Below are 23,992 nucleotides of genomic sequence, written 5' to 3'. Positions count from 1 at the left end.
TCAAGATACGTCACAGATACGACAATATAAAAATATGATAAAACATATATATATATATATATATATATATATATATATATATATATATATATTAAAGAAATTCCAAAATATGTAAAGTTTAAACTCCAAAATTACTAAATGTTTCAAAAGTAACTAATTATCAATAATCAAATCATTCAAAATCCAGTTCATCTAGTGAGAGTTCTGCAACCTCCAAAAACCCGACGTCTTCTATTGAATCAAAAGCATCTACACCCACATCCCACATCTTTACATCATCTTTCGGAGTCCTTGACAAAAGTCGGAGATTATAGTGGATGTAAACCAAGTCTTGAGTACGACTTGTAGTCAACTTGTTCCTTTTAAGCGAGTAAATAAATGCATAAGTACTCCATTTACGCTCAACACAAGAAGAATAACTAGGTTGTCCAAGTAATCTAAAAACCTAAGTTTCGAGAAAAGGAGTTTGAGCACCAAAGTTAACCCACTAATTCTTCGGTTCCATAGTAGCCATCTTTGAAATGCTTGTTAAATCTTCAAAAGGACCATTCTTCATTGAAAACATTGCATACTCATCAAGGACTCTACTATACTCATCATTATTAGGAAAAAAACCTTTGAAAACATTTCATCCTTTCTTATGAAATTTCCCCATCCCTATGTGGAGCACATCTTTTAGAATCCTCCATTAACCATGCATCATTATAATATCTACAACATCCAAAAGTTAAAACATAAATATATAATAGAAATCAATTGTATAATTTAAAATCTTATACCTTAGATGTAAAGAGTGAGCTAAACAATGTAGAGGAGTGTTATTCTTCGCCCATCGAGCCACTAAAATATGATGCACAACGTCATAAAAGCATCTTATTTGAGATTTCAGACGTTTTTCTTTCTTGTAGTTCTCAATCTTCACTTTCTCAATCATAGAATCCCACATCTCATACACCAAGTGTAAACATGGTTTGTCAGTGTCACAAGCTCTAATCATCTCATATATAAGTCCAGTGAAACTAAGGATATATGCTACTTTGTCCCGCCAATCATCATTCAAAATATATTCTTTCATAGAGTTTTCTTTCTCAGTGTCATCTAATCTATAAGAAGACCATTCTTCGCTTATGAACATAGCTTGAAGTCCCCTTTTGATAAGTTTCAATCTCTTAAGCATCACAATGATGGAGACAAAGTGAGTGTCAGCAACAGAAAGCAACCTAAGAGGAGTAAACTTGTGAAAATCGAGAGCCTCATGTTATGGTTCATGATGAAATTTTTTATTGTAAACGCCTCTTTGTGAACCTCTTTTATCCAGCGGCAATGTTCATATGTTAGTTCATTTGTTTCCACATTCCTTGGTGAACAAATGTTCTTTAAAGCAAGATTAAGCGTATGAACAACACATGGCGTCCAATAGATGTGAGGAAACTAACTCCCTATAACCTCTCCATCCACCTTACAATTTGCTGCATTATGAGTAATGATTTACACAACATTTTCATGACCAATTTCATTGATGACTTCCTTCATCAATTCAGCAATAAAAAATCTATCTTTCACTTCCCCAAAACAATTCACTGCCTTTAGAAACAAAGGACCGTTACCTGAGGTAGCCATGAAGTTGATTAGAGGTTTTCTTATAGGATCGCTCCAGCCATCACTCACAATAGTCACACCTTTTTCTTTCCATGTAGACCTAAGTGCCTCTAATAGCTTGTGAACATTATCTTTTTCTTTTTGTAGTAATGTTGTTCTTGCCTTATTATAACCAGGAGGTACATAACCATCAGTTTTGTTGTTAGCAGCAAACTGAAAAGCCCTGATGTAGTGTGGATTTCTTGCAAGATTAAAAGGTAAACCTCCGGTATAAAACATTCTAGCTATTTCTCGATCCAGTTGGTCCCTAATTTCATTACCAAAAGCTCTTTCAATAGGTGTTGAAATACCTTTTCTTTTCTTAAATCCAACACCAACTTCACATGGAAACTGGACTTCTTTCGCTAGTGACTCAATTTTCTTCTTTTCATACGCATCTTTTAATCGTGTCATGTTAAGTTTGTCAGCTGTTGTTGCTTTCTTGCAAATAGAAATCTCGGTACCTATATTAAACAACATAATAACATTGACATTATCAATTACACAACATGAAAAAAAATAAGGTCATCATTGACATTATAAATTCAATTACATTACATTAATCAAAACAAGAAAGTGAATCAAAAACCTCTTATTTCTATACCGTTGTTCGTTAATAGATAGTTCTATTAAATAACATGAATCAAAAGTGCAACAAATACATGAATCAAAACAAAAATCACAGCCTCTTATTTCATTACAATTGTTAATAAATCATTAGTTCAATACTTCAATACAATAACATGAATCAAAAATCGCAACAAATACATGAATCAAAACAAAAATCACAGCCTCTAAATCTCTAATTTTATTTCTTTACAATTTTTCATGAATCAATAATTCAATACAATAAGTCAATAACATAAATCAAAAATCAAAAATTACATAGATACACACACACACTAATTTGAATAATATATTACCTGTTATGCCAAGAAAATATGCTCTAACTCTAGAATATGATCCTTGTCGGGTTTCACTGCAAAGGTTACACTTGAACTTCCAACATCCTCCTGCTCCAGCAAGTTTATCGAGTTTAGTCACAAAGTCCCACAATGGAGGTTGGTCTACTGATGTAGATGATCCTTGTGTTTCTTGTTCTTGAGAAGAAGCCAAAATAATCAAATTGGTGAGTGGTGAATGTGTGAATGAGTTTTGAATTTTTTTTATTGTTCTTGTCTTCATGATCGACAACACAGAGAGACAGTAAAACTACAAAAGTCAATCACCAAGGAAACAACTAGGCAACATCGATCGGTTTACCAATTATGCTTGTAAAGTTGTAATCCACTAATTGTAAGGTAATAGCAACCGATATAGGACTAAGCCCATTACTCTATTAGTGCATATTAAAAGCCCATGCAAAAAAGGAAACGTTAAGGAAACTTTCCAGAAACGTTTGTGGGATTGCAGATACGTGCCGGAAACGTTTCCCGACTATTTCACTGGCGTTTTTGTTTCCCCGGCATTTCAGATACGGGAGCGGCTACTGTTTGGGAGTTTCCATGCATCGTAGTCGGTTTCGAGTCAATATTTTAACAATCCTAAGTGGCTCACGTGTAGTTTGGCTCGTTTGCACCCCTAAATCCAATAGGAACCACGCTTACCTCCCTAAAAGTTGAAAATTTAATTTTGTGAATAATAAGATCTTGTATGATTATTCTAACATGAAGAGGTTAAAATTTTATGAACAGGAAGAAATTATGTGTATATAGTATGTTTGTTCTAATGATATGATGTGAAAATTTGTAACTAATAAGAAACCCGATGTATCATATATGTTTGTTCTTAAAATAAGAGATAGAAATGTTATGAACAATAAGAAATAGTATGCTTGTTTTGACATTGAGAAGTGAAAATTTTATGAATAATGAAAACTTAGCAGGTCCTAACAGTTTGAGGTGAAATTCTATAAGTTATATTCCATGTTTAATTCTAGGCATCAACTTTCATGCTCTTTTGACATCCATAAGAGAAAATATTTAATATTCATGTTAGTTTCTATCACTAAAAAGATTTGGTCCTCCTGATAGAAGCCTACCAAGATACATAATTCTAGTAGTTTTGTACCATAAAATATATATTACCCATAGGACTCCACGAACGTGACGTTTAGAGGTAACGTGTGTTGGTGATTTTAGTGTTAGGTGGTTCATTTAAGTATAATGGAATTTATGGATTACCATTGGAGCTTAATTCTCGATTTTAGGCAAGTTAGAAAGTGTGGAGTGCACGCTTGAATAAAATGAGTTTGATCTTGGTTCGACCAAATGGCGGGGGGCAAGGGGTTGCACCCCCTTGCGGGATCCAAGGGACAGTTCATTTATGTTCGTTTATTTAATAAATGAACGAACATGAACACAAATTCTCGTTTGTTTAGTTAAATGAACGAACATGTACTTGTTCATTTAATTATGTTTGTGAACATTCGTTTATGTTGTTCGTTCAAGATCTTTTTATGTTCATATATGTCCAATTATGTTTGTACTATATTATATGTTTGGCTATGTTTATTAATGACTAGGGTTTAGGCCCAAACCCTTTATAATTTAGATTGGGTCTCTTATGTATCCTTATTTATATGAGGTTTAACCTCACTATTTGTCAATGAATAGGGATACATAAGAGACCTAATCTAAACCCTAAAAGATTTGGGCTTAAACCCTAATCACTAACAATGTTCAATTATGTTTGTTTATGTTCGTTTAACATGTTCATGAATATAAATGAACGAACATCAACAATGTAATTTGTTAAACGAACGAATATGAATAAGAAAACTCATTCGTTTATTCGTTCATGTTCGTCCGTTTGTTCGGCTAACTTAAACAGTCGCACATGAACAAATCTCGTATGTGTTTGTTCGGTGCATTTATAGTCCTAGTCTAGTCATGATATTAAATTATGTTTCAAAAAAAACATCTTTATAAAATTTTCAAAACACAGGGTCCTCCCCACCTACAAAGCACCGCACATGGTAGCTACCATATGCTAAACGTTTATTTTGTTATTCGTTTCTACTAGAGCATTAATGCATGTTCTATTGTTCACATTCACTTATTTTTATGTGTCCCTTTTCTCCTACACACCACTTTTTTATTCATCTATAGTTTTGTATGTATGGACCTTTATGCGGATCACTCAGGGTGGATATAATTATGAAATTCTTATAAATTTTTTATACTTATTTGTATTTGTCTTTTTATTTTGTTTGAGGTCTCCTACGCAAACATTTTTTTTATTCTACGATATGGATTGCGATAATACTACCTCCATTTACCTCATTTGGAACATAGATAATATTCTTGTTGTATTATTATTATTTAAAATTTTTAATATATGAAATATTAATTTTTAACATATCATGATGGGAGCGGGAGAATAGATTACCATATTATTATTTACAAGTTAAATTCAAGTCTAAAAGGCATCACTCTACTTGTGGGACTCCCGATACGTGTACATTAATGGCGTGATATTGAAGGACTACATTAATGGCGTCCTCAAGGAATCAGACATGCTCGTTAAATCTTCTGCCACCATCCACCTCAAGCTCCCACGAGCTTCTACCTCCGTCCTCGTTAAGAACCTTTATCTCTCATGTGATCCATACTTTCGTCGTCGGATGAACAAACCTCAAGGAAGATACGTGATTCCTTCACTCCTGGTTCGGTATGAATTACACTCTCATTTATTGAACGATTTGTATTCAGGGTTGTACTTTTCTTTTCGAATTTGCAATGGAGTATCTTATCTTTCGTATATTTCAAGTGTAAAATTTGAATTGGAACACCCAATCTTAAGCATGTAGCGACTCATTACAATTTACAACAACCAATAAAGTTAACACTTTTAATGCTAAGTAATTATCAGTTTTCAGGAACATGTTTCCAGTTAACTTAGACATATTAAATTCTATAATTTGGCTTTTGTTTTCAATGTTGCAGCCTATAGCAGGAGTCGGAGTTGCTAAAGTGGTGGATGCTGGACATTCATACTTCAAGAAAGGTGACCTTGTTTGGGGATTTACTGGATGGGAAGAATACACCATTAGTGCTCCTCGTACCCTATTCAAGATTCAACATACGGATGTCCCTCTTTCCTATTACACAGGAACTCTTGGTATGTTTTATGTTTAATATTGATGTTCTTAGTCCAATATGAAATTCATATAAGGAGCTTTAATTAAGATTCTCTAAAATGACTTTTATTCCGTTGATGGTTTGTAGGTATGCCTGGTATGACTGCTTATTATGGTTTCTATGAGATTTGTGCTCCAAAGAAAGGAGAGTATGTCTTTGTTTCCGCAGCTTCTGGGGCAGTCAGTCAGCTTGTCGGGCAGTTTGCGAAGCTGACCGGATGTTATGTTGTTGGGACTGCTGGAACCAACGAAAAGGTGGTTAATTTTAGCATTATCTTCCCTTATATGATGATTTATTGGAATACATTTCTCAAAATCATATGTCATTCAAGGTTGAGTTGTTGAAGAATAAATGTGGATTTGATGAGGCTTTTAACTACAAGGAAGAGCAAGATCTTGATGCAGCTCTCAAGAGGTTAGTTCGCCCGAACAAGCAATATTAATATTGTTGCAAGAAAAATAATGATTAGTTTTGTAAGATATTCTTTTCTTTTTTCTAACTAATCTTAGGTACTTTCCGCCAGGAATTGATATATACTTTGAGAATGTTGGTGGGAAAATGTTGGAGGCGGTGCTTCTAAATATGCGAAGTAATGGACGGATTTCGGCTTGTGGAATGATCTCGCAATACAACTTATATCGAGAGGAGGGTGTGAGGAATTTGTCATGCATAATAGCAAAACAACTTCTCGTAAAAGGGTTTATTGTAAGTAATCATTTTAATTTGTATCCAAAGTATATGGAAATGGTTATACCATTGATAAAAGAAGGGAAGATATGTTACATTGAAGATATTGTAGAGGGGCTTGAGAGTGAACCTGCTGCTTTGGTTGGGCTTTTTTCGGGAAAAAATGTTGGCAAGCAAGTCGTGGTTGTGGCTCATGAATGAGTCCATTTAGGGTTATTGATTGTTTCAATCAAATAATGACAATCTAATCTTCATTAGTAATAATAACATAATAACAACGTTCGCATTATCATTTTCTTGAACTATAACATGTAATACTAATTATCAAATTCAACTTTCATGTATATGCCTCAACTACACCATTTTCACTTTCATGTATGTGTCTCAACTACACGGTATGCATCAAACCACCTAGTAATCACACCTATCTTGATTCCCACCTTTGATTCCATCATGGTCAACACGAACGGTGCATGCCCAAAGCATGTTGATGTGTTGCGTGCATAAGGACCCCAATAAATCAGTTTGCTTCTTGTTAGTCCCATAACTTTCCCATTTCAACTCCATTTAAGTTGATTATTCTTGCTGATTGTTCTTATTTTTTCTTAGCTACAAATTGGAACCAAGAAATAACTGATTTCATGTGTTGAGGTATGAACTTCACAAGGAAAACCTGAGTACTATATTGTAACACCCTGACTCCCATGTATAAGTTTTAAAGCATTATGTACATGTTGATGGACCTACTTGACGAGTTGGGTGCCCTAACTCGTCGTGTAGAGGCGGGTTAGACTGTGTGGATTATTGGACCTACTCAACGAGTCGGAGTGCCCTGACTCGACGAGTAGGAGCTACTTATGAAAACCCTTTTGAACCCTATTTAAAGAACCTTAACTCCTCTCCCCCAGCATATCGTCCAGAAACAAACCCTAGCAAGCTAACTCTCCATTTTTGAGTGTGTAAGGCTACAAGAGTGTGTTTTGGTGCATTTCTTGAAGAGATTTGAAGACTTAGAAGCTTGGAATGAGAATGAGCATGTAGATCCAACATCTACTTCATTTTGGCATTCATTTGAAGGTAAAAAGTCTTTACATTGGCTTTCCATTTCTTAGATCTTCTCTCATGCATGAATATGGTCATTTGGGGCAAAATGGGGTCATTCTCGGATTTGAACTTGTCCAGAAGATATGGTCTCAGATCTGGGCTTCTCTAGGTCCCAAATTTAGAAAGCTATTATCTTTATCTAGTATTTGTTGGATTACGTGTCTAAGCCCATAACTATATTTGGTATGTACTTGACCCGGTTGTAGCATGGTCCTTTTGGGTTGCCTTTACCAAAGCAACTTGACCGGATGAATAATAGAGAAAGAGGTTATTATGGTTTATTAATATATTATATGAATAATATATTAAAGGAGAAATCATCTTTGTTTAATTAATATTGGTCAAGAATTAATTAGGAAATAATTTTGTGATCAAAAGGTATTAATCAAAACCTTGGAGACTGATATTGTAATTATTGGATAGTTGCAAAGTAGGGTTAGGAAACCCTAGAGATAAGGTGGATGGATTCTTGGGGATAAGGCCTTAAGAATCCGTCCAAGGTAGGGATTCCAGAAGATTCTTATGGGCTGCTGAAAGCCTAAGCAACCGGATAAATGTTTGACTGAAACCCTAACTCCTCACCTATATAAGGACCCTCCTGGCTACCAAAATCGGCTACACATAACCCTAAGAGTTCTAGGAGCTAATTTTCATCCTTTCCCTCTCTCTCTTGCCTTCTCCAATTGTTTTGGTGTTTGTGATCTATTATAGGCACAACATTTGAGGTGCTAAGGTTCTCAAAGGCTCAAGTTCTTCAAGAATCAATCAAGGTAACTTTCTAACTAGTTTATTATATATGATTTCGATTTTTATGATATGCTAGATTAGGGTTTATGCAAGTCTTGGACAATTATGCATGTACAAGTAGAAAAACATAGATATAAGCATTAGGGTTTGCATGAACACCATAGGAATGTTGTTTTGCTCAAAACCCATCAGTATTAACCCCTCACCATGCCCTAAACCTCATTCTAGACAGGGTTTTGGTATTCTAAGCCTTTGAGACCTTACATGTACGTAAAGTTTGCAACTTTACGTGGAATTTGTGCCTTAGGAAGCTAGATCTACAAGTTGGAGCTTTGGAGTAGCTTAAAAACCTCTGAATGGGAAATGGACTGAAAGGACTCGATGAGTTGCATGGTCAACTCGACGAGTCTGATGAAGATTGACCATTGTTGGTTCTACATGGACTCGGTGAGCCAGTGAGATGACTAGACGAGTCAGTTAGACTTTTGGACACGCATGGACTTGACGAGTTGTCTCGAAACTCGGCGAGTCAACTAGGGTTTTCACGACTTCTCAAGTTTTGGAAGGACTCGACGAGTCAGTGAGCTTCACTCGATGAGTTGGGTCAACATGGACTGTTGATTTTGACTTTGACCAAGGGTTGACCAGTTTGACTTCTAGGGGTATTTTAGTAAATTGGGAATTTATGGAAGTGGTTTTATAGTGAATATAGGTGGTGGAGTTCGTGGCTGTGATTCGAGAGTTTGACCTTATCACTACAGTTCGACATTTTTGAGGTGAGTTATCCTCACTATAAGGGATCTAAGGCACCAAGGTCGGGCCATTGGATTGATATCCCAGTAGTTATTGATATGCTGACTATGAATTAGATATGCATGTTAGTCCGATATGCTATTATGTTAGATCTGTAGGATTACCTGTGATACTGTGTGATTATTTGTACATACATTATCTGTTACACGTCGACATGTTATGTGGGTAGGTTTGAGGTTGCATTGCTCTGTGCGGTGACCAACAAACCCTAGAGTATGTTAGATATGAGCTGACGGCCAGGGAGGGCATGCCAGACTCATATTGAGGACTCCTAAGCATTCCAGATGCAAGCTGAGGGCCAGGAGAGCATACCAGACTCGCACTAAGGGCTAATCATTTCGTTACAGTCCTAGGATTGAGGAAGCAAGCCAGATATGAGTTGTGGGCCTGTAAGGCAAGCCAGACTCATATTGTGGGCTCAGTGGTAATCCTTTCTGTAAAGTTGTTGACCCATTACATGTTGTTATTATGTGTACTATTTGTTATGTATCAGTATTTTAGGGGAACTCACTAAGCTTCGGGCTTACAGATTCAGTTTTGGTTTCAGGTACTTCGAATGATCGCGGGAAGGCGAAGGCGTGATCGTACAACTCCTCACATTTTATAATTTTGATTTCTGGAATGCTCTGACATGAAACTATTTTGAAAACACTTTGTAATAATTAATGGTTTTTAATTTTTTGGAAAAGTTTTAAATTGGTTTGATTTTTTATGGGTGTTACATATACTTTGAAAATCCAATCCAAGCACTAGAACTTTTGTTTTTGATTTCTTCATGCTTTTATAAGCCTTGCGTCATGCCCATGATATGTTCCTTGATGGTTTCCATGTATTATTTCCCAATCCCAAACTTTATTGGTCATATTCTTTTTTGTTGAGCTATTTACGCAATAGCATCCTACTTTGTCATTTTTTTCAAAAAATATCAAACTGCATTGGTATTTCCTTATATCCATGCCCAAACACAAAATGTTTTGCATCATTTTACTTTTAATATGTACTATAGTATGTCTAAACACAATTTCTACAATAACAAAGTGTCTAGAGTATGTTAAGCAAGATTTTTCATATTTTGTCCAGTTTTGTTTCACTTTTCAAGATTATTGCACATAATCAATTTGGCTCTATATTTTTAAGACTTAAAGCTTCTAATGTACTTAATATACTTTCAGGAAGGTACATAAGTCTCATTTCAATTGATCTCTATGTTATCCTACCTTTATAAAATTTCTCATGATTGCCCACTATTGAGCATAATGCGAATACACTTTGTCAGTTTTACCATTTCTTGCATAAGTATAGTTTTAAGCATATAATTCTCATTCTCAAACATATCAAAATTTTTAAAGCATAAATTTCACTTAAACTTTGTAACATCCCATTTTTTGTTAGTTGATTAATTGATTAATTATCGTATTTTCTTTTTTGGAGTCTAAATTTATTAAACTATATAATAATAACAATACTTAATTATTAGTTATTAATAAAAATAACTAGAAAAAACTTTTAGCATAAAAGAGTTCAATTATAGTGAAGGACTAAAAGGGTTTAAGTTAGAAACTTAAATTGTTAGAATTTTGACTATAAGGGTTGTTTTCTGTCATTATGGAAAAAATGAGGGGATGAAGTGAAATATTGGTATAAAGCCCATGAAGCAATGGGTAATAGCTAATATATCACTTTATCCAATGGGCCAAAATCATAGCCCTTTTCATGAACACAACCAAATAAGAAGATGAGAATAGGGGAAGATAGAGCAAAACCAAGAAGGGAAGAGGTTGTCGGAGGATGGTTGGTAGGAGGTTGGTTGTTCGGAGGTCTAATCCAGAGGGAGAAGTAAGGTGGTGAATTGGGCCCTCGTGTCGTGTTTTTGTCTGACACGACAAAATTTTATGTAACACGAACACGACATGACACGATGTGGTGTTTTTTTTAACTGACACGAAAACAAACGGATTAAAAAACGACAAACACTACACAACACGGAAAAGATGACATAAAATAACAATTAATGTATTTACTTAATACTTAATTATACATAACACGAAAACACTACAGACAAATGCCAAATCGAGTCGATTTCATGTCGAATCTTGAACACGAACACGACACGACACGACACAACGTCATGTTGTAGATATTTGACACAAACATGACACGAACACGAATTCAAATTTTAGTTTTTTTTCTCAATTTCGTTTCGTTTCGTGTATTTTTGTCATATCATGTCATCAATTGCCACCCCTAGGAAGAAGTAGGAAGAGAGTAGTGGTGTTGCTTAAGTCTCTTGGTTCGGTAATCTATCTCTTCATTTAACTCCATTTATTTCTTCTTTCTCACTTCACCACCACAAACCACCATCATCGCCAATGGTGGTGGCCGCCAATGAATCGCCTAATCACCATTGTGACCCACTAGGTTGATGTAGGGTGTGAGCTTCGACTCCATAACTAATAATCTTGAAACCAAACATCTTTGTCTTTCCCTTTTTGGCAATATATATTAGTGTAAGGGTAACATCTCTAGTCCTAAGCTAGTTGAGTCAAGTCAGCACAAGTTCCATCAGTCTGACGGTTTTAGTCCAAAATTTATTATATCTTCTCACAATGGTATCTATACAAATTTCCAACTTAGTACTCTTTCTTAAGCTTCTGGGTAATATTTCATCATCTTTTAAAATTTTTTATATTAGTTTGAATAACTAGATCTAAGCTTCCAAAAATTTTGCAACTTATCACCATTAGCCCCTTTAACACCAAGAAATTTAATTTTCCATAGTGAATCTTTCTAATGGCTTGAAATTTAAAACCTTTTAACTTGCATTTACTTAATATCATTTAATGAATTTTAATTAATATATTGTTCTTGCTGAAGATCAACCATTGAAGATTATCTATCTTGGTAATTTTCCAACAATTAGAGGTATAATTTTAAACACATTATAATTGATTAATTGTTGGTTTATATTGTTCAAGATGAATATATGACTTTAGTATTGATCATAAAATTTTAATATGTTAATGCTTACGTTGTTTGTACTTTTTTGTATATTTTTGTACATCAACCCCAATAATGTTATCAAAGACTCTTCTTTAAAATTTTAATCGGTACCTAAGAATCATCCTTGAATGATTTGCAATATTTTGTTGATTGGTTTCAACCACCACCAATTTTTATTCCTTAAGGTTCTCATTAAGGAAAACCCTTAATTGGGTGTGTCTCAATACATCGTTTATGGATGATATAATTTTCATCAAAAGTTCTCATGCTCAAGTTCTTTCACTGATATCCTTGTGACTCAAAGAATCAACCACCATGTTAGCTTCGCCCGGATGGTATAAAATCTCGTTGTCATAATCCTTATGAATTTTCATGCATCTTATTTGTTGCATATTTAGATCCTCTTTGCTAAACAAGTATTTTAGACTCTTATGAACCATGAAAAGTCTACATTTAGTCCAATAAATGTAATGTCATCAAAGTTTCAAGAAATACGAGTTACAACCATCGCTAACTATGGATCATGAGTTGAATAAATCATTTAATGTACATTTAATTGTTGGTTTGAATAAGCAATGACTTTATCTCATTGAGTTGGGAACACAACCCAAACTTATACTTCAAGCATCGCTTTACCCAAAGAAAGTCTGGAATCCCCTTGGGAAGTAAAAGGATTTGTGCATAACACAATCTTCTTTGTAACTACTCTAAAGATCTTTCTTGATCTTTAATCCAAAATAACTTTATCGGTATGCTCTAAAGTCTAATATAACGACAGAAAGGAAAGGAAGTGGAAATATTGGAAAAAGATCATTGGTCTAGGGTTTATTTATTGGAAAAAATAGGAGAGGGAGGAAATGAAGACACATGCTAACTTCCTTACAAATTGTCCTCTAAGATCGGGAGTAATTGGAGAGAAAGGGAAGGAATATTCATTGTCTTCTCCCATTGTTCTTATATTCTTTAATGAACTTGTTGTTCTTATCTTCTTTAATGAACTCGAGAGGGAGCCTACATGTTTTTTGAATTAGTACGCTCATGAAATTTGATATTTTAGAGAAGTCTTTTTATGAATCTTTGGTAATATCTCACCAAACCCAAGCAAATTTGTATTTTGGTTGGGCTCATACATAGTTCCTATTTCAATAACTAACTCAATGTTTATCAAGTTTAATTTAATTCCTTCATAATCCACAACATAGCCTAAAAAGTGGATTTCATGCATCCAAAAGTCACACGTCACACGAGTATTTTGCATAGAGTTTATTGTACTTCCATAAAATGATTTCCCGTGTTCCTCCTCACTATTGGAGTGTATAACACACCATCTTTTATACCTTTTAAAATAATCAAAAAGTGACATGAAAAAAGTGAAAATGGTATGAATAATTGATATTTAATGTTCAAACGTAGGCTGATCCTTTAACATCCATAAGTTAAAATATGTATTATTTACAAGAGAAATTGAATATCCTTCTGCTTTCTTTCATATATATCTTCCTACCAATTTAAAATGATAACAAATGTATTAAAGTATTATTAATCTTATCCAAATATAACACATGTCATTATTTCATATGGATATGAAGATAAATAGGAAAAAAAGATAGAAGGATATTTAATTTCTCTATTTACAGAGTCAATTTTTATCATTAGAATATATAGGTATTGTTTGTTTTTTAACGGGTAAAATATATGCAGTCTATGAATCACATTTGTAGACACATGCAGTCTGCAGACCACATCTACAGGAGAAGAGTTAGATCAAACGTCTGCAATCTATAAGAATAATATTGTTTGTATTTTTAACATCTGTAGACTGGAATATAAATAAAGTGGGACTTTTAATCTAAAAGGGTTTTTCAACACTAAAATTTAAATAATTAAAGTTTTACAACATTGATATATAAGTAGACAACCACAATTACACATATAATTCGAAACAATACATTTGGTAGCTCGTATTAAGTAAAGAAATCATTACTTAAACCATCTTTCCTTATAAAATTATGAAGCGTGAAACATTCAATGGTAATATTTATTTGTATAACTAAAAGACATGTTGTCATCTTCTTCAATATATGAATATGATTGAATTTCAGGAAAAAAAAAAACATAACATTTGATAATTACAAAAAAAAAAAAAAAAAAAAAAAACACCACATTAATTTGTGCCTATTGTAATCATCATATAATTTTTTACATATGCATAACCTCATATATTAGACAAACAAAAAGCACAATCTAATATAGAAATCATATTAAAAAAATAATTCAAGAGTTTCAGGAAAGAAATAGCTTTAATTTGCACACAATTAATATAATTTTTTTTCCGGTAAATTGACATATAATATATTATGGTTTTGTGATACTTGCATACATTATAGGATAAACAGATGTTTAATTCGTGCAATGTCGTTAGATAATGGATTTGATTTTATGATATTTTACATTTGGATCATAAAATAATAAAAAATATATAAAAATCAATTAAAATATAATCGTTCAAAAAATATAAAAAGAAATAAAAGTGAAGCATCCTTAAATATAAAAGAATTTAATCATTATTAATTGTTTAGAAAATGTTTACGAGAAATGTCTTCCTACCTGTAAAAATTGGTTCGGTCTTTTTAGATAAAAGGACACACAATTGTTTTGACACCCACGTTTCTTAAAAAACAAACAGTCTGCAAAAACGTGCAAATATAAATATCTTCCCGCTCACAAACATAAATGCTAAAAAAAATCCATGAAAAAAAACACCACCTTTGTCCATATGATTCAGAACACACTCAAAGTATTACTACGTTTTGCAATTTATCATCATATAATGGGTTTTGAAATAAGCTTGACATGAATAGCCTAGAAAATACGATTTCCCATTTTATTATTTACAAGTTAGATGTCATAATTCAAGTCTATGGCATCACTCTATTTGTTTGGCACCCACAAGTGAAAATATATATTTAACCATGGGACCCACGATTGGGATGTGTAGAGGTAGCGTGGTGAACTATCGGTTTTCAAGTATTATGTGTTTACTTGGTCAATGAGGATTGGATTGGAAGCAATAAATGTGTGCAAGTAGACTATAAATAATATAGTGAACGTAATTAAGGGGTAGAGGTATGGGCCTTTATTTATGTCGGTAGCTTAGTTTAGAACCCAAAGTTGGATCAATTGGTAGCTTCTATTTTATAGTATTTTTTACTCATGTATGACTTGCTCAAGTTGCTCTACAATAAATGATGGTATGGGACTATAGGTGTTTAATATGATCTTTTTAAATTTTAAATTTTTGTAGATGAAAAAGTTAATTCTATTTGCTGTTTTTAAAGAATAGTTTAATATAGTCAAATGTCTAAAATAATCTTGAATTTTGTAGATTACATCTACAGAGTTAATAAATAGACCGAGAAATCACTAAAAAGAGTTTTTTCTGAAAAAAGAAATTGTAGTATGTACGAAAATAAAGATTTTACGGGCAAAACAACACATTTATATTGTAAAATCTTTAAAAACCATTTTTCACAATAAAAAGAGTTTTATATTGTAGTTTTAAGATGCAAAAAAAAAAAAAGTTTTGCTGATTTGAACTATGAAATTCTTAATTTCTTAATCTACTGCCAAAACTTTTATTTTTTACTTTTTTGAATTCTTTTTATGGTAAAAATCTTCAACTACATTTCCAAAAAAAAAGGTTTTACTAATGTAAAATTTGAGTTTTTAAGCTATTTTTTATACCCAAAAAAATTGTAGAAATTTGAGAATATGAAAAATATTGTTTGTATATGGAGAAATCTTTTGTGGTCCATTTCGCAGGCTCAAAAACAATTTTTTCTTAGCTCGTTGACGATTTTTTTTTGGCATATTTATTGATTTCACAGATTCTAATGAATGACTATTATAGATATTTTTCTAATTTTTTTTTATTATTTTGGAAAATTAGTAAATGAAATTATACATTTATCCTTTTTCTCTTTTTGTAACGGCATAATCTATTCTTTGATTACTTGCTTTTGATTATCGATTCGTATAATAATTGGTATGAAAACGTATATAGGAACACCCATTTAAGGAATAGTTACACGTAATTATTAAATGTTAGTGTATCAAATGTCTTGTAAGCAGAAATAAAATAAAAAAAGTCGTAGCAGTAACATGTTTTTATGGGTTTGGTCAAGACCAAATAGGTATAAAATAGTATATTTTATTAATTTCTTTTTAGTGGGGAAATAGTCAGTTATTATAGTATTTTTGTTTTCATTTTGGTCAATATATTTTAATGTTTACAATAATGAATCTGAACTGCCAAGCTGAAGGAATAACAAAAGCTCATCGCTGTTGTTTCTTCTTATTATTATTATTACTTTTCTTTGTTGCCTAAAAGGAGACCTTTATAAAAGATTTTTTTTTTTTTTTTTTTGTTTTTTGTTTTTTGTCTAACACATGAATGAATACATATGTTTATTATTTATTTGTTTGATAACAAGGGTGATCAACTTTATTAATAGAGAAAATTAAAAAATAAAAAAATAATAAAAACCTCACACACATATAATACTTTGCAAACAAAATCAGTTTTGTACCGAACTGTTTTTTTTTTTTTGGATTGTTTAAACTGGTTGCTTCCAAATCAGATCGGATTTAACCGGTTTACAGTATAAAAAATATAACCGGCTAAATTGAATCAATTTTTTCTTATCATGTTTTAGACAGTTTCAAATTTGATTTAGTTGTAATCTTTTCCAATCAGTGTATCAATTGCGGTTTCTAAAATCCACTTTTTCCTCGAACAACTAGCTGATTTTGTTTGTATTTCTATCCAAAATGAAGCAAGTGGCCACACTAAAGTTAAAGCTTGTGAAAATAGAAACTATGATGACTTCTTTGAAATGTTTTATCCCAAATCATTTCATCACCAAGTCACACAAAAGATGGTTAACATTAAACACATGTTAAGATCTCTGTCTTTTTTTTTGTTAAAAAATACCCTTTTTTCTTTTATTCATTCTGATCTTTTCATTAAAAGCTATGATCCAAAATGTAATCAAAATTAATAATCACTTTAATTCTTAAGTTAAAGTTGATTATATAAAATTTGTTTTGAATACATTAAGTGGTGGTTAGTGGTTACACTATAAGTTCACACGCAATCATCCATCATTCCTTTTCTTTAAGTAAAGTAAAGGTGAGTATGATTAACGACAAAACAAAAACAAAACAAAAAAAGGTGATTGTGACAACATTGACAACGTGGAGGGGTGTAATTTGAAAATAATAGGAAGACTGCAACGACTTTCCCGGATAAACCGAGTGGCAGAAATACAGAGAGGCTTTCAACGACGATTCCTTTTCCACACTTTTGTGTGTTTTGTTTGTTCATCCAAATAATTGCATTTCACTCGGATTTCTTCTTAATCAAATACCCTTTTCTGGATTCCATTCCACCCATCTTCTCTCCTACTCCCTTCTTTGCTCGCAATCGGGAGCTTCATCTTTAGCTCTCGATCGAGCTCACCCCTTTTCGTCCCACCTGTTTCAATGGCGTTTCCCTCTTTATTATTCTGTTGAATCATATGAAATCGTTGAAGAAACAATAAAACATTCAAACCCATATCATGGAGAGGGCAGCTCAGCAATTGAAACGCGGGATATCCCGTCAATTCTCAACGGGTTCAATGAAACTCAGCGGTAAATTCAGCTTCAAGCGTCAAAGCTCTTTTGATCCACGAACCAATTCCCGTTTCAGCTTGGGTCGGCAATCTTCTCTTGACCCAGTTCGACGTACATCCGCGAATGATGACTTTACCCTCCCTGGAAACCTTGACTCCACCATGCAATTGTTGTTTCTAGCCTGCAAAAACGACGTTCAGGGTGTCAAAGAATTGCTCGATGATGGCGTTGATGTTAATAGTATCGATCTCGATGGTCGCACTGCTTTGCATATTGCTGCTTGTGAAGGGCATGTTGAGGTTGTTCAGCTTCTGTTGAGTCGCAAGGCCAACATTGATGCCCGTGATCGGTGGGGAAGCACGGTATATCCATGATTTCATCACTCAAATCATATTATCATGTTCGAATCATTTCAAATAATAACAATCTGATCAAAACAATCACCAGTTTCCCTCTCCATTTTTGTTTTCGATTGTCCAATTAGTTTGGTCAAAGTTTGAAATTCGACATCTCTTAGGTTAATTGTTAGACAAATCATGTTCCTCTCTTTCCAGACATATGATATGTCTCTTCCTTCTACTTTCTACCCTAAAACCATAACTTTTTTCATGATTATTTACTTAATTGTTCAAGAACTTTCCATAATGACAGGCATGTGCTGATGCAAAGTACTATGGAAACGTTGAAACTTACAATATATTGAAGGCCAGAGGAGCCAAAGTTCCGGTATTTTCCATTAAAATTCTTTTATATATTGAAAATTTCTAATGTGAGATCATATAATGAATACATTAAAATTCTGCTAGAAAACTAGAAAGACCCCAATGACTGTTGCAAACCCTAGAGAAGTTCCAGAGTATGAACTCAATCCCTTAGAGCTTCAAATTCGCAAAAGTGATGGCATTTCAAAGGCAAGATTGTGATTTATGCTTCATATAAAGTCTCAAAGTTTATATCTTTTCATTATATTAATAATACTATATGGACATTTTGGTCATTTTGACAGGGAACATATCAAGTTGCTAAATGGAATGGGACAAAAGTTTCAGTGAAGATATTAGACAAGGATAGCTATTCTGACCCTGAAAGCATGTATGTATTTACTATTCACATATTCTTTTTTCTATAATTTTAACAAGATAACTTCATTGTGATTTGACTTTTGTACCCTTTTGGTTTTTATAAATGCAGAAATGCTTTTAAACATGAGTTGACTTTGTTGGAGAAAGTCAGACATCCTAATGTGGTTCAATTTGTTGGAGCTGTTACCCAAAATATACCCATGATGATTGTTTCAGAATATCACCCAAGAGTAAGTCAAAGAAAACAAAATTAAGAAATAAGTCAAAGTATCCGATTTTGAAACATTCATATTGATAAATTGATAATAATATAAAAATGATTGAATTTGGATGAATTTTCAGGGTGATCTTAGAAGCTATCTTCAAAAGAAAGGAAAATTGTCCCCATCAAAAGCTCTCAGATTTGCTCTTGATATTGCCAGGCAAGATTTTGTTTATTTTATTTTTAAGTTCAATTTATGTTAATTAGGAGAAAAAGGGTAAATTGGGAATTTGGGATTATATTATATTAATCAATAACATGTCCAATTGTAAACTTTTAGAAACAATAGCTCAAAAGGAGATGAGAGAATATTAAAATGTTCACAAAGTCCTAAATTGCTTTATTACAAGAAAAAATTGGATCTTTATTATAATAATAGTATTTGTAAATAGTAATCATATTCAAAAAAAAATATTAAATATTATGAAATCTTACAACTTGTTATTTGATTAACAGGGGAATGAATTATCTTCATGAATGTAAGCCAGATCCAATTATCCACTGTGATTTAAGGCCAAAGTAAGGCAACTAATATAAGTTGAATAATTAAATAAATTTACTTATATAAGTTCATATCTTGAGATTTTTTTAATAATTAAAATATTGGTAAGGTGCCAGAAATATTTTGCTGGATAGTGGGGGCCAGTTGAAAGTTGCAGGATTTGGATTAATTCGGTTATCCAAAATTTCACCTGATAAAGCAAGATTATCTCGCCCAGTCACTGTTGATAGAACAAGTAAGATTTTGACACCTGTCCCCAAATGGGTATTCAAAAAAGTTTAAATTTTTAGTAGTGTAAATTTTATCTTTTGTGTATTGTAGATTTATATATTGCACCCGAGATTTATAAAGATGAACTATTTGATCGAGGTGCGGATGTGTATTCTTTTGGAATTATTCTATTTGAGGTAATTTTTTTTAACAATTTATGCGACAATATTTCACCTTTTTATCATGTTTTTTTTTTTTTTTTTACCAATTTATGCAAAAAAGTTTCACTTTTTTACCATTTTATGTTGCCATGTTTTAAATTCTTTTACCAATCTATGTGACCATGTTTGATTTTTTACCAATTTTTGCGAAAAAGTTTCACTTTTTTACCACTTTATGCGACCATGTTTCCATTTTTTTTACCATTTTAAGCCACAATCTTTAATTGTTTAAAAATCTATGCAACCATGTTTCTCTTTTTAGTTTTTATCTATGTATGCAATAAGACTTCATCATTTTACTTATTGATGCAACGATGTTATATTTTTGTTACCAATTTATGTTACCATGTTTCATCTTTTTTACCAATTATGCAACAATGTTTCACTCTTTTACTATTTTATGCATCAATGTTTAAATTTTTTACCAATCTATGTGATTATCTTACATTTTTTACCAACTTATGCGACAATGTTTCACTTCTTTTATCTCTTTTTGCAACAATGTTTCACTTTTTTTTTTACCAATTTAAGCTATAATGTTTTACCTTTTTACCAATTTTCGCCTTTTTACCACTTTAAGGTACAATGTTTCACTTTTTTTTTTTGCCAATTTAAGCTACAATGTTTTACCTTTTTACCAATTTATGCAACTGAACATGAATTACACAACGATGCTTCAACTAGTTAAACACATAACAAGATAAATATTGCATCTTTAGGTCAAAAAGCTGAAAACTTTGTTGCAAATTTTGTATAAATAATATTCTTATATAGCATATTAGCATCTATCTCAAACTTAGAATTTTATTTTTTTTTGTTTACAATCGTATCAGATGATGGAAGGTGCCCAACCATTTCACCCCAAGCCTCCTGAAGAAGCTGTTAAGTTGATGTGTGAAGATCTCAAGAGACCTCCATTTAAAATAAAATCAAAATATTATCCTCCAGATTTAAAAGAGTAAGACCCTGTTTCTTGTTAAGCACTTGATCTGGACCACTTTACCCTTCTTCCCTTCTTTTTTTTCCTCCAAACTCTTCTTGATTAATGTATTGTGAAATTTGTTGTTTGTTATTTGGAATGTAAGGGTAAAATGGTAATTTAGTCATCACCCATTTGGTCACTTTTATTCATACATAATTTAATTGTATAAAAAAACCTTCTCACTATTTTAATTTTTTATTTTTTGTAGATTGATTGAGGAGTGTTGGTATCCAGAATTGCCTATAAGGCCAAAATTTTCAGAGATAATAATCAGACTTGACAAAATTGTTGGCAACTGTTCAAAACATGGATGGTGGAAAGACGCATTTAAGCTCCCATGGTATGCCTATAAATGACCATTTTACCCCTCTGTGTAGAGTTTTTGGACAGAATTGTGAAAAACATTGTCATCATATTTGATCACATTGTTATAGTAACTTAAGATAAGTTTGGACACATGCATTTAATTGAAACAAATGCAAGAAGGGCAAAGTTGTAAATAAAAGAAAATACATCACTTATGGTGGAAAGCTTGCCCTTTTAGTCTTTCCACATGAAGTCTTTGTGCTCCTAGTAAGTCAAAATGAAAATTGCCCAAATTACTTATTTGCCCTTCTTTTTCTTCTTCCCAACTTTTTTCACGTTAAAATTGATAAATATTTTGAAAAAAAAATCAGAATGTAAGGGTAACATGGTCAACATTATTCCATACAGACATCATTACTCATTAGTCGAAAATAAGCATCACCCTAGAGACATTTTTTTTTCATAATAATATATAATAAAAACTTTTTCTCATTCTCTCCAAATATCAACATGTTGTACTAAATACTAATAATACACTTTTAATTTTATATTATTTTTTTTTGCAGGAAATAATAGTTATGAAGGGTATGAACATTGAAGATGAAGTGAAGTGATTCAGCTGTTGAAAGACTCCCAAGTGTTTTGATGTATTTACTTGGGAAAATGCTAATGGGGGTGCGTAAGCATATAATCTTGAGAAGAGTTATAGAAGCTGGAAAATAAAGTGGAATGTGAAAATTAGTATGCTTTATGTTTTCTTGTTTATGTTTTGTGAAACTTTTTTGTGTATCTAAAGTTGATATCATCTGTAATATAATAGTACAAGTAATGGTAATGACTTTTCTCTATGGGACACAAGTCGTGTGGAAGTTGAATTGTTACATGTTAGAAGAAATAAAAAGTTATGAATTAGTCAGTGTCTCCATCTCAAAATATATCTTAAAACCATTATCAAAAAAAAAAAAAAAAAAAAAGGAGAAACCATGCAACAAGCACCTCATACCTAGACACTAACCAATCAAAACTACCACACACTTGTATCAACAAGCAACCAAATAGAAAAAATATTCAGAACTAGAAACCCATCACAAGATCAAATAGTTTTACAATGTGTACATGGAATATCATTTATACCATATATGTGTACCATGTTGTGATTTTAGTGTCACACAGGTCATCTAGTGTAATTGGAATTTACACAAGTTTCAATGGGGATTTAAACTATAACAAAATACAAGTTAGGTGTTGTGAAGTGTACACTTATATATAAGGCAGCACGACGAAATGTTGGTTAATGGGGCCACAACCCATTGCATGGACAAAAGACAATATCCTTTGTGGGTTCTAAGGGGCAACATATTTAGTGGTGGTCCTTCTAACCGACATAGGGTCGAAAGGAAGGTCACCAAAGACTCTAAAGAATTTTAGACCTAGAATGTAGTGAAAAAACATGATCATACTATTGTTTTGACAAAGACACATGTAAATTTTAGGTTTACTCAAGGATAGCCCTTACTGCCTGACTGCCCAAGTTATCTCGACAGTCAATGTAATATTCAGTTTCGAAAAGTTTCTTATTTCAGGATTTTGGACAATAAATGGATCAAGTAAAGGCATTGAGCTTCAAGGGAATAGGGTTTAGAACATATTGGATGTTAATAATATTGGTTATGTGATCTAAGCCTTGGTTTTGTGTTTTGGAATCAAAGGGGAAAGTAGGAAAAATGATGTTTTGGGCTTCCTTTATGGATTATCATTTTTAGTTCGGTATGTGTTAAGCCAAAATTAACTAGATAGAAGTGTGGAGTGCGCCAATACATTTCCATTGATATAAAGATCACTGAAAACAGAGTTGAAATGAAGAAGTTATGATTGTTTGAAGCTGGAAAGGATTTGGGCGAAAACATTCGCCATGGAGTGATGAGACGGGACCACAAGGTGGTGGTCACCATGGAGTGATGAGTCGGATCACGAGGTTAGTCACCACGGAGTGGTGAGCCGGGACTACAAGGTGGTGATTTGTCATGCCTAAGTCCATGATTTTAGGGTTTTCAACGTATTTAAGCTTAATGTTCCGTATTTTTAGGCATTTTATTAGCATGCACCACCTCTAAGACCCCTGGGGAGAAACCCTAGCCTCCACCTTCAAGATTTGAGCCCCTCCCCTCTCCTATCTCCTCTTTTGGATGCTTTTTATGCTATTATGATGAAGTTTAAAGATCAAGGAGGTTTATTTGGTTGCAAGGAATGATGCTTCAAGTTTGGATCCATCAAAGACACTAAATTTCTAGACTGTTGTAAGTATAAAGTTCCAATCTTGCTATCTAGTTCTTTAGATCTTGTCGTTTGGGGTTTTTGGCACTTTTGGTTCATTTTATGAGTGGTCTTGGAGTTGAGTGGACTCCAACATCCTTTGATCAGATTGGAATGCTTCTTGGACCTCTTGAACTAGGAAAGTTATGATATTTTTCCTTCCCATTTATCTATGAAAGTTATCTTGGTCCTTTAAGCCATTTTGGTGTATTAAAGTTTAGATCTTGGATGATTGTGACATTATCCAACTTTATCCTTCTAGACACCCTGTTGATTCAGATCCGAAAGTGGGAGACTTGGACTTAAT

At 32.8% G+C, this 23,992-nt stretch overlaps 2 protein-coding genes and 1 pseudogene across 2 annotated transcripts; 2 read left to right on the top strand and 1 right to left on the bottom strand.

Moving 5' to 3' along the window:
• Positions 1-638: 638 nt before the first annotated feature.
• Positions 639-2,823, bottom strand: LOC111899441 (uncharacterized). The gene is made up of 4 exons (XM_023895297.1): positions 2,562-2,823; positions 1,493-2,102; positions 780-1,220; positions 639-711 (listed from the first exon to the last, which is right to left on the bottom strand). Exons 1-4 carry the CDS (start codon positions 2,821-2,823, stop codon positions 639-641), a joined length of 1,386 nt encoding a protein of 461 aa, XP_023751065.1.
• A 2,248-nt stretch (positions 2,824-5,071) lies between these two features.
• Positions 5,072-6,756, top strand: LOC111899439 (2-alkenal reductase (NADP(+)-dependent)-like; annotated as a pseudogene).
• A 10,692-nt stretch (positions 6,757-17,448) lies between these two features.
• LOC111899363 (integrin-linked protein kinase 1) lies at positions 17,449-22,288 on the top strand. Its single transcript, XM_023895204.3, has 12 exons — positions 17,449-18,169; positions 18,459-18,533; positions 18,614-18,718; positions 18,814-18,899; positions 18,999-19,119; positions 19,232-19,311; positions 19,608-19,670; positions 19,770-19,888; positions 19,975-20,060; positions 20,918-21,042; positions 21,275-21,406; positions 21,939-22,288. The coding sequence occupies exons 1-12, from the start codon at positions 17,753-17,755 to the stop codon at positions 21,943-21,945; spliced, it is 1,416 nt and encodes a 471-aa protein (XP_023750972.1). The 5' UTR covers positions 17,449-17,752; the 3' UTR covers positions 21,946-22,288.
• Positions 22,289-23,992: the final 1,704 nt, after the last annotated feature.

This window comes from Lactuca sativa, chromosome 1 (assembly GCF_002870075.4).
Source record: "Lactuca sativa cultivar Salinas chromosome 1, Lsat_Salinas_v11, whole genome shotgun sequence".
In the NCBI taxonomy this organism is placed as follows: domain Eukaryota; kingdom Viridiplantae; phylum Streptophyta; class Magnoliopsida; order Asterales; family Asteraceae; genus Lactuca; species Lactuca sativa.
Note: the sequence above shows the minus strand (reverse complement) of the source record. Positions and strands in the feature narration are given on the sequence as shown.